The 12,189-nt window shown below is 35.5% G+C and overlaps 1 protein-coding gene across 1 annotated transcript in view; it reads left to right on the top strand.

Annotated features, from left to right (window-relative positions):
• Window positions 1–12,189, top strand: part of CFAP57 (cilia and flagella associated protein 57) — a 33,221-nt gene extending 21,032 nt beyond the window's left edge. Inside the window, exons 15-22 of the mRNA XM_088154008.1 lie at window positions 492–665; window positions 3,437–3,595; window positions 3,897–4,040; window positions 4,935–5,051; window positions 6,011–6,145; window positions 6,688–6,831; window positions 7,352–7,484; window positions 11,796–12,189. Of these exons, the coding sequence (XP_088010134.1) occupies window positions 492–665; window positions 3,437–3,595; window positions 3,897–4,040; window positions 4,935–5,051; window positions 6,011–6,145; window positions 6,688–6,831; window positions 7,352–7,484; window positions 11,796–12,007 (1,218 nt within the window). The 3' untranslated portion in view covers window positions 12,008–12,189. The remainder of the gene's footprint in view (window positions 1–491; window positions 666–3,436; window positions 3,596–3,896; window positions 4,041–4,934; window positions 5,052–6,010; window positions 6,146–6,687; window positions 6,832–7,351; window positions 7,485–11,795) is intronic.

The raw sequence follows: 12,189 nt of genomic DNA, 5'->3' as shown, positions 1-12,189 counted from the left end.
TGCCTTTATAAGTATACTTTTTTGTAAACAGTGGCCTGTAAGCATTCCAGCATCTGAGGAGGGATGCCAAGCAGCAAATTCCACAACTTAAAATGCTAGCTTAAAATATTTTTCAGTTGTGCTTCCAATTATACATCTACAAAAATGTCTTAACAAGCATTGGCTCAACCACATTAAAGGAGTTTTCAGTTTTCAATTTTACTAAAATTACTACTGAACTCCCATGTCATTCAAGATTTCCAGGTTTAATTACTGTGAAAGTTAATGATTAGAATTGGGCTCTATATCAGAAGGCACTTGCACATAAGACCTTCAGTCCTATGACATCATGCTGCTGCTTTGGCATCCCCAGAGTATTGTTTTTAAAATCTGCCCCATATTTCTCAGGATTTTGCCCTTTCCAGGCCATTCTTAAGACTTCATTCAGTTCCCCAGCAGTTTTGCTTAGGTTCTTTCTTCCCATCGCTTACTTTTATTCTCCTAACTTTCAGGCTCAAGATGATGCTAGACAGCAGCTTAGGGAATTTGAGGAAACTAAAAAACAGATTGAAGAAGACGAAGATAGAGAAATTCAGGATATAAAAATCAAATATGAGAGGCGGCTTCGAGAGGAAAGAGAATCCAATCTGCGATTAAAGGGGGAAACAGGAATCATGAGAAAGAAGGTCTGCTCAGTGCTTTCTGCTTTTCGTGCTTTTTGAGCTGCATGTGTATGTATGTATTTAAAATCAATAATCACACCATTTTCTCTGTTGTTGGCAATTGAAATGTTAGTATACAACATGAATAAATTACACAAGAATAAATAAAATAATAAAAAATATTTAAAATAACACCATAACTTTAAGATCCAAGTACCTGTCAAAATATTTATAATAAAAACTTACTGAAAGAAGAGTCAATAAAAATCACAATAGTAAAAGAAAAAACAGCTGTAATTACTTTCAGCTAATGCTTTTTTTTTTTTAAGTTAAGAGTTAGAATGGCCCAATTAGATATAAATTGTGTGAATGGCTTTTATAGGCTTTTTTTTTTTTTTTAAAGGGCTATATAACTCTGGAAGGGACCAATGTGGATTGGGTCCAGTACATGGGGAGAGAATGGCACTTGCTGCACTTCCAGTTTATCAGGTTCTGTCATGGGTGTCTGCTTTTTATAGCAACAATTATCACAGAGTTGCCCTGGAATGGAATAATGGTATATTCTGCAATCCTTATCTGGATTTTTTTTTCTTTTATTAAATGGCAAGTGGAGAAGGTACATGTAATTCATGTAAGTAACACCATATCTGTTATAGCATAGCCAGACACACTCTCATAAGCGAAGTATTCCAATACGTGGGCATGAACCTATGCTCTCCTTGTATTTACCTAGTGCAAAACATCTCATTCTAATCTAATAGATCAGTAAGAAAAGTCCATATTGATGGGAGTCCATAAGTACATCCTTGTCAGATCATGAAGACCCAGAGGAGTTTAGCAGAGTCAGCAGGTTTTTAACATTTGGATAAGAAAGAGATTAAAAGTTATTTGCAAGTAAAATATACCTAGAGTATTATTTTAAAGTACTTTTATCATGCTCTTCAGCTGAAAAGGTAACAAGGACTGTTTAAAGATCAGTAAAAAGAATAAGGTTAAGTATTTTTTCTCAAGCTTACAATCTAAAATATGCAATGCAAAAGAAAAAGAGGATGAGAAGGGAGGAAGACAAGATAAGTTATGTACACCTCACTGTTAACCCCTGAGAGTCCTAGTAGATTAAAGTGGAATGCAAGTTGAATAAATAAATACATTCTCAGTTAAAAAATTCTTATCAGAACCAGATGGGATCGAAACAACACATTTCAAAAAGAACTAAAAGTAATTAGGTTTTCCACAGAGAAATGATGTGGCTTTGTTTTCTATTTCTCTTAACTTCTGCCCGGTGATGACTGAAAGAAGGAAAATTAGTAAACTGGTCTTTCAGTATTACTGACTTAATGGACTCCTCCTTTACTCTCCCTATACTGTTTCTGAATAATAAATGTGCTCTATGTGGCCCATTGTTCTTAAGATGGCTCAGCAACCTTTTTGGTACTTGTTGGCATCTCTCAGTTTCTCATGATGCTATGGGTGCTAAATAAAATTATATGTGCAATAAGAATTGCCAAAATCTCATGAGATTACAAAATCCATGAAATTTCAGCATTCTTGCTCTGAAATGTAGCCAGATTTTGGTGCTTTTGCCTAAATTCCCATGAGTAAATTTAGACAAATTTAAAATGTATTTATTTATTTATTTATGGGGGTGGGGAGGTGCAGATGCCATCTGGGGGTGTGGAAGGTGATATCAGCAGGCACCGTAGCATCAACTTCTATGGTAAAAATTACAGATTTCCACTCTGACTGAAACTTCCAAACTAACTTCAAAAGCATAATCATATATAGCAATAATAATTATTGAAAGTTACTGAAACATAGATGACTACATCCAAATTATTGGAGAAAATCAATCACAGCAAGCTTAATACTGGAAACTGCTGAAAGACATATGTAACACTTGTATTACTGCCCCTTAAGAATTCAGAGCAATGTAAAATTCAGGAAAACCCAAGAATATGATCTTGTCTTTTATAGAAGAGTGGAAGCCATACAAAATAAGTAAATTTTCAATTATGGGCAGGCCTACCACTACCCATGTCTTACATTAAATCTAAATTTCTTAGATCTCATTCAATTCATAATCACGTTGATGCATTCACTGAGGAACTAGAGGTAGTGAAAATGAAAATTAGACATGGGCATTGTCAGTATTTTGATGACATATCACTCCAAATTGCTTGTCTCGCCTAGTACTGTAATTACATATTAGATTTAAAAAAACATTAAGACAAGTTGGAACACTGCTGTTTTCCAGAGGTTAAATCTCTTGGGAGTATTGCCTTGAGTTAGTCCCTAGAATATCTGTCAGGAAGAATCTGCCAAGCAGAAGAATAAAAACCTTTACATTCTGTCCACCTCAAAAAAAATTGTTCACAAATAAATCAGTGTATCCCAAACCCTGCTCTGAAGTTAGACTCAGATAGGTCTGCCAAATTAGCACACCAGAAGGATCTATGTTAAATCTGGGTTTACTATCAGAAGGAAGAACCTGGATTTCTTTTTTTTTCTTTTTTTTTTGTCTTGTTTTTCTCTACATGGAAAAGTTTGCATTCTAAAGTAATTATTTTCTTCTGATTGCTCAAATTTCAGTTTTTATATGTGATCACTGAAAGTACTTTGAGAATGATTTTGAGTATAGTATGATTTTTGGTGCAATAGCTTTCTAAAAGGACATGAAGATATCCAGCTTACTATAATTTTAATTGATTCTTGCAAATAATTATTTTGTTGCTGTTACTGAAGGAAACACTGACTCATTGTTTTCAGCTTGAAAGATAACACATTTTTTTCAACAGTTTAACAGTCTCCAGAAAGAGATTGAAGAACGATGTAGTGACATTGAAGCAATGAAGGTGGAGCAGCAAAAGCTTCAAGGGGTTATTAAGGCTTTAGAAAAGGACATTCTAGGGCTGAAGAGAGAAATTCAAGAGAGAGATGAGACCATCCAAGATAAGGTAAGGTGACTGGGTAGTTTAATCTGAGCTGCCTTCACATCCCAATATCTCACACTGATGTATGTTCCCACATCTTTAAATAGAACAAAAGTTTTGTTCAGGATCACAACATCCCATTCTAAGGGACATTGCTCTGAGATCTTTATAATTTCTCTAATATTTCTGATTTGGTAGCTCCTTCCTCCTACAGTGCCATTGTTCCACACAAATCACAACTGATTCCATTACTTTTATCTGATGAAAGTCTGAAATGTCCTTACCACCTCTTAACTACTGTTTTTTCCTGCTTTACTTGCCCCAGGAAAAGCGAATTTATGATCTGAAAAAGAAAAATCAGGAACTGGAGAAATTCAAATTTGTATTAGATTACAAAATTAAGGAGTTGAAGAAACAAATAGAGCCACGTGAGAATGATATCAAAACCATGAAAGAACAGATCCAGGAGGTAAGAAATAGATAAGACAACCCACTTCCTGCTCTTCTAGAAAAGGTTTTATGCAATTGCCATACTTTGTTTTTTTTCTTTTCTTTTCTTTTCTTTTCTTTTTTCCAGGATGGTTCATTTTTATAACTTCCTGTGTTTTCTCCCATTTCTACCTTCTTTCCACAAACTATGTTAAGAAGAAGGAAGGAGAAAGCCAAATGGAAGCTCAAAAGCATCCTTTTAATACATCCAGTACTACTTGTTCTTATTTACCCAGAGATTCAGGATGTGTAGAAACAAATGCAGGTCTACAATTTTAGTTGTTCAATTTCTGGAATAAAAGATTTTTATACACACCTCTAATCAACTAAAAGTATAGCTGGCTGAATTAGATACAGAAGAACTAAGGCAGGATTTCTGTGGTTTATGTGATGGCTCCAAAAACCTTCAGTTTCCATCTGTTTTATGACTTCCAACTAGGTTTGGCCAATCCCACCTTGGTACTTGTCTCATGTCTTCTAGTATTGTTTTCAGCTGAGTGCCATTGCCTTATCCAGTTAGGCCCCATAGACCAAACACAGTATGTTGTATTAGTTGTTTTTTTTTCCCAGAGAAAATGTTACTGTACTTAGGAATGTTCAAAGGTCATGCATCAAATGAGTAAGGAAATGTTTAAAAGAAAATGGCAACCCATTCAAACATTTAATGTAATTTATATACTAAATTGTTTATGGGCCCTGCATATGTGTATGTATGTGTGTGTTATGTATACATATTGCATATTAATACAGATATATGATGATACTGCCCAATAGCTTTTGATTAGCAGCATTAACAGATCTCTTTCTGAAAGCACTCCATATCAGGTCACAGACTTTATTTAACATTTTATTTCTTCTCATGTCATCTCTTCAGATGGAGGGAGAGCTGGAACATTTCCATAAGCAGAACACACAGTTGGAACTTAACATAGCTGAACTGCGCCTAAAGCTGAGAGCCACAGATCGCGAAATGCACAAAGAAATGCAGAAAGTGAGTACTGAATATCAAGAGTGGAGAAAGTGAGGAAAGTGTTAATTGAGTCACACTGAGGACTGGGGTCGATGGAGATTCAAGAATTGCTTCCTGAAAACTACAGTTAATATGAAATGTTTGCACCTTATTTTGCCAGGAGAGGCTGATCTGAGATATCATGTACATGTGCCTATTACAGATCTATCACTATTAACTCTTGGCATTTATAGGATTGCAAACTCCTGCCTACCATCTGTACATTTCTTTGTCCTAAATTTATCATTTTCATTAAGTACATTGTATGTTTTATTATATTGTGCTATGAAGCAAAAATGCACTTTAGGTAACAAAATAGCCTTCAGATTTTTTTTTAAATAATGTATGAGTTATCAGTAGAGGCCACTATTACTACTCTTTCTTTGAACACTATACAAAGAGCAAATGAGTTTTGAAACTTCCTTCTTTCTTTACAGTTCTGTAATTGTAGTTGCATTTTTTTTCAGAGTATAAGATAATATTGAATGAATTTTGGCTGCCCTAACATGAGCAACTTAATGGGTGACTACACATGTACATTCTTAAATTCAAGACTTCCACATCTAGTGATATTTTTGCATGAGGAACAATTATCACAATTCAGACACAACCAGCCCTCAAGCTGTTTCATATTTTGTCAGTATTATGCTTTTCATAAACACTATTTACATATTTATTCATCATTTACCAACTATTAAGTCATCTGGGATGAATTTTTGAATGATGAGCAAGCCTGTGTGAATTGGTCCAGGATTAATCCATTCAAAGTGATAGGTTTAAATATTTATTTGGTGATCTACCACCTTCCCTGTTGACTGGGTGCCATCTGGTTGGTATGTATTTTACAAAAAATCTATGTGCCTTTATTTGGGTCAGAGCAAGGAGGTGTAACAAAGGGAGTAGCATTCTGCGGATTGGTTTAAATATTCCTTTGGTTGCAGGAGCGAGATATGGAAGCACTTGTCAAGCGATTTAAAACAGATCTTCACAACTGTGTAGGCCTCATCCAGGAGCCTAAGAAACTCAAGGAGTGCATCAGGGATATCTATGAGAAGTACGTACAGAAGGCAGATAGGGTAAGGATGCACATCAATATAAATCAAGTCCAATTTACTCCTCTTGATAGGTTAGTACATTTTTAAGATGTGTATTTAAAAAAACATGCATACAAACACATTTCTATTAGGTTTTTCCTCCTATATGCACTGCTGACAGAGGGGCTGTATGTAACTTCTCCTAATGTATCAAGTTATTTATATAAATATCTTGACTGGTCTTTTTTTAATGCTTACGTCTTTGATGTACAGTTTTTTGTTATTATGTAAATTTCACTAGTGGAGGCTATGGAAATATAAATTTCTTCAAAGTAGGTTCTTTTAATATTTCTTAAATTGCCTTTTTTGCACACATCTTATGCACTGCTGACCATTTTTACAACAATTTTTATATGCTGATTTTGACCAAGAAAGTCCAAAATTGCATTCTGTGTATGGAGGAGCCTAGTGGAACTGCTGTTCAGAAATGTATGGCAGATCTCTTTTACATCCCTAATAATTGAGAGTCATTCCCCCTTTGCAGTTGACATTCACACAAGCTTGTTTGAGCTCTGTTTCTTCAGGTAGAAATTGTTGGGGTTGATACAGACTTGCATCAAGAGTATACAAGGCAGCGAGAGCATCTTGAGCGCAATCTAGCAACACTAAAGAAGAAAGTGGTAAAAGAAGGCGAGATCCACCGTGCAGATTATGTACGCATTATGCAGGTACAAACACAGAGGAAAAAAAGTGGAGTGCAGGTTTATTCTTCCAACTCTTCTTACTGTATAGGGAAATTTCAATGTGCTCTGTGTACAAACTTAGAAGAGAGATTAATTATTTCCAAACCCAGAAGATAAATATATTTGAGTCTCAATTATGAATTCCAAATATTAATATGAAAAGTAACTGGGCTAGGAATGGAGGGAGATGAATATATTAAAATTTGGTTGCAGGAAATGGTATTATCTGCAGGCTGGCATATGTGAAGAACACAGGGTCATGGACCTCTACTCCATTCTTTCAGTTTAGGGCTTGATATTATGCATATACTTTGCATATACTTTAGCTATGTTTTTATGGATTGTTGTAAGCCACCTAGAATCATTGTATGAGATAGGTGGCCATATAAGTCCAGTAAGTAAGTAAGTAAGTAAGTAAGTAAATAAATAAATTAATAAAGACACCTGTTCACTATACTAGTGAACAACTATACCAGTTTAAACTGTGTTGTTCTTGAACTTACAGGAAAATGTAAGTCTTATTAAGGAAATCAATGAGTTGCGAAGAGAACTGAAGGTCACCCGCACACAAGTCCATGACCTCCAGTCAACCCTGAGCCTGCTTAGGAAACACAAGAAGCCAGGAGCACAACCCACAGGTGATTCCTGTTTTCTTAACTACTTTCTTCTTCTTTTTCACAGCAAATAACACCTTCTCTTTCTTTTGCTACTTTTTACTAAAGGCACTGAGGCATGAAATCTTTATACTGGATCACCATTCATTAATGTTATCATTCATTCATTCATATATATATATATTGAATAACAGAGGAAAAATTAGCTAGTTTAAATCCTCTAGCATTATTTTATTAATACAAATAATTGTAACAACTTTATATAGATAGGACTCAGTGTAAACATAAATACATTAATTTCATTATATTTTGTGATTAAATATATATAATATTTAATACTTGCTGAGTATTCTAACCAGCAAGGGGAGTATAGCATGATACAGTAGATAGCAGAAGCATTCACAGCAATAGTCACTGGTTTCAAAGTAGTGTGTGCGACCAGGTGATTGAAACCCCATCCTGCTTCATCTGTGTGCATTGTGTGCAACACACTTTAAAAAGAGGCAGGGCTTTGATTACCCAGACTGGTCTGCCATTTTGAAGCCAGTTGCCATTCCTATGGATGTCCCTGGTAGATAGTTAGACTAGGAGCAAGGAGACTGGATCGAATCCCTGCCTATGAAGTTCAAGCTGGTGATTATCGCTCAGCCTAACCAATCTTACTCGAAGGTTTAAATAAGGAAAATACAGTATATGACTTACCTGGTTTCTTGGAGAAACAGAATGTAAATGTGGTAATACAAAATGACAAAGAATCAAAGATTCAACCATTTCCTATTTGTGTGTGCCAGTGTTTTTCTGATTCAACAGAAAACTTTGTAAGGATTTTTTCCATTAAACCTCTTATGTAAGAGTTAACAGTCAGAGACGTCCATCATATCAACAAACTGAGGCCGAGCTTCCAAGCCAATTAATACAAAGCAAAAAGTCCATTCAGCCATAGGGAGGACAGGAGAAAGAAGCACCAGAATTAAACTGCAGTGGGTATAAAAAGACAATGGCACCTTCTTGTTCACAGAGGCCAATCAACTGTTTTAGTGGATTCTTTTTAGTTTACAATAAAGATTCTTACCTATCATGCCATGTCATGTGTCTGAGAGCCTTATACTGAGTTCACACATAGAGCCTTGTCAAGCCATGCGATGTCAAGTGTCTGAGAATTTCTGCTGGAGTTTTACTAGTGAGTCTATTATTGTGTGGCATGAATGGCATACAGTGCCTTCAGTTTTATAGCCCATGGCTTAGTTAATAATGGTCTATGCAGATTTTGAATACATTTAACTTATTCCATGTTGTGACCATCCAAATGTTATGTGGGTATGGTTTCCTGGAAAGTAGATATTTTGAGTTAAATATTTTGTAGCAAATGCTTTCAATGGGGAAAAATGGTTTATGGAGAGATAATCCATCTGTTCACTGGTGTTTACTGGTAATTGCAAAAATAAACTTAATAATAGTGGCACCATGAAGCTGGTCAGATTTGGCTAATGAAAAATATTACTGAGTACAAACAAACATAGCCCTTGGAAACCTAGTGGTAAGTTTCAGAGATTCTGTGCTACATCTTCACACACAGAATTGAATGTCTTTGTGATGATAACTGCTTTTACATGACAGTCTGAAGAGGAAATGGTCTGAAATGGCAGGAGACTGGGATTGCATAGGGATTAAGAAGTGAACTAAACAACTGAATGTTGTGTATGGAATACCTGATCTTATTTCAAGTTACCATCTCTGTCTGGGTTGGTTGACTATCCAAGATGACTATCTCATATTATTTGTTCAGATGACAGGCAATCATGTGACAATTTTTTGGTAGCGTCCCTCTTCATTCGTCCCTGTCTTCATTCACTTCAGATTTTTTTTAAAAAAAATTCTTTTAGAATTTTTTCCAATTTACTCTTTTTCTTTTGTCAAGAAATTTTAATTACCTCCTTAATTTCAGAGCTTTCTAACTTCCCTCCTTCTCTAAATCATCCACTCCCTTCTTTCTTTCCTTGAGTTTGTAATTTAGTTCATAGTACCAACAGGAACTAAACCACCTGTAAAAAAGCAAGTTGAGCAAACAAAAATCATTAAACAAAAAAAAGCAATTGGCAAAAGAAACACCTCCAAGAGAACTCACACTATGAATGTTCCAATTTTTTGAGTTCACATTCAGCCTACCTCCCATTTGAAACAACAGTAGTGTACTCAGGATTTTCCAACTTCTTGCCAAAAAGCTCAATTATATACTGTATCTGAAAATCAAAATGACCCTGCTTACTGGCCACCAGATGGCAATAATAAGCAATTGATGGAACCTTAGCACTCAAATAGCTACAGACTTAAAGAAAGCTGTTTTCTTTTTCATCCAGAGCAGAACCTCCCTAGAATCTCCGTACATTTTAATGTTTTCCCAGGAACTGCAATTTTTAATTTTCCTACTTAGTTTGCTTAAGAATTTCTCTGTCTCTGGTTGAGGAATACTCAGTGTAAGTTCAGGAACTCTCTGTTTCCCTACTAAAAATAAGTTTCCTTTTAGCAAATCCCTCTCTTTCAATTCTCCCATGAAAGTTTGATTATAATTTTGATAGGATGGGTCTTCCAGTAGTAGGAAGAATCCAACATTTTTTCCTTGCCTTGGTAGCTGATCAATATTTATTGCAACTGTCAAAGAAGGCTATGATATGTAGCCTTGACAAGAGTCAAGATGATTCTTGGCAGTATATCTGAGTCATGCCCATTTATGGAAGCAAGAATCATAGAACCAGCTATTTCTTTTTTCCTTGATATTAGAGCAACAGAACAATTCTTTCTGCAGAGAAATTCTCTGTTATAGAACAAATATTCTACAGGGTACTAATGAGCCTTAAAAAATCAAATGTCTCCTAGGTCTCTTACCACCAAAAGGTTTTCTATTACTCAGGCCTCCCTATCAGGCTGTTTTCACTAAGAATCATCAAAAAATAACAACAACAATAACTACTACTGTTATTAGGATATACTACATGTGTGTCTCTTCAAACAGTTTGGGCATGCCCATATCTGGAGTTCTGAAAATCAAGTCACTTTCTCTGCACATTGTTAAACAATTTTTGTGTTGCTTTCATTTATAGAGCTACAACTTCCAATAAAGTAAAAAAAAAGTTTGTGTACAAATGCCATAGCTTAGATACCAGTTCAAGTTGATCTCTCTATTCTAGGCAAGAACCAAGCAGATTATAGCAGACACTGACTCCTGTTTAAGAGAATAGCAGACATTATGTTCTATTGGAAAGGACCTTAGGATTTCAGATACTGAGCTCTGACCTTAATTACTTTCCCATTCTCAGCCTTTTCAATAATTCTCCCATTGCTATTTCAAGAGAACATAGTCATCTATCATGTTTGTCTGACTTCCCAGATGAAGCAGTCCAGTTCTTCCATCCTTGCCAGTGAATTCCTTCAGAGCCCTAATAAGAGATGCCTATCTCTGTAGTCAGGTAGCCATGGTCAAGTAGATCAAGGACAAAAGCTATGCCATTAGGCTAGTTTTCCTATTCTCACATCTCCTTCATTAGTTTTCTCCCCTCAGGATATGTGATGTTACATCCTGCATAAACCAGAAAGATAATGTTCCTTGTGACAGAAAGTGGAGGCTCTCAACTTCAACATATGCAGAGGCTAACTTTTTTGTTCTCCACAGTATCATTTTTCCCATGTTGAAAGACTACGTAAGCTGCATCCTTAAGTAGGATGCACCCTTGAGAATTGTTTAAACAGCTTCTGATATTTTTTGTTGAAAAATAATTTTCTTTATAGTTACAACTTCAACAGAAAAATATCTGAAATCAACTCTTTATCCATCAAAGGCAATTTGTCATGTTCTGTAAGAACACAATGATTAGTAGACTAAACTCTTCCTTCATTTTAAATTATCCGAAAGGATTTATTAATAATAGAAGATCATTCTACAGTTTACAGCCCTGAAGTCTTTCAGCACACTAAGCATTTCTAGCATGTTTAGGTATTATAATGTGGTATTATGTAACACTATTACCAGCTGGAGGCACTCACGGATCCAATTACGTTGGAATCTTAATGCTACAGAATATATAAAGATATATTCTGGAATGCAACGGGTATATGCATTCCAGATACCCAAAAATGAAAATATAATTAATAACCAATCAGTGCAATTTATTAGATAATATAAGCACAACTCTGCTTCTATTACTTCATATATGAAAGCATTTGTATTTTTCATGACTATTTTGTCTTGAGTTTCTGGATACTACCTTTCTTGACTTGTGACCAAAAAAAAAATAAAATCTGTCAATGACTACTATTCTTTTGACCTCTTTTTTTATCTAGGTCCCTCCCCAGATCGGCAGCAAAGTCCAGGCATTCTGCGTTTGAACCTTGAGGAGGAAACTGAGAGAATTATTGAAATGCAGCGACTGGAAATCAAGCACCTTCGAGACCAAATGCAGGGGCAGGAAAAAGCCCTCACCCTCCGGCCTTTGTCAAGTGGAAAACTCCCCATGCTGGAAATGGACAGAATTAGTGACATACAGTCACATTGACCTGACCAGAAAGAACTCCACGTTGCAGCTCTCTGCATTTCTCAACATTCCACAAATGCAGCTCTGCATTTCTAATCTTATCCAACTGTTATTGGAGGATGGTGGGGGTTTTTTTGTTTTGTTTTTTAGCATGTCTAGTTTTGGATTGAGACAGAATGTTAAAGAAACAATAAACAAGCTAG

This window comes from Python bivittatus, unplaced genomic scaffold, assembly GCF_059951505.1.
Source record: "Python bivittatus isolate LINGU-HERP-01145 unplaced genomic scaffold, Pbiv_v1 ctg000700_np1212, whole genome shotgun sequence".
NCBI classification, from domain to species: domain Eukaryota; kingdom Metazoa; phylum Chordata; class Lepidosauria; order Squamata; family Pythonidae; genus Python; species Python bivittatus.
The sequence above is the reverse complement of the archived record's forward strand: the minus strand, read 5'-3'. Positions and strand labels throughout refer to the sequence as shown.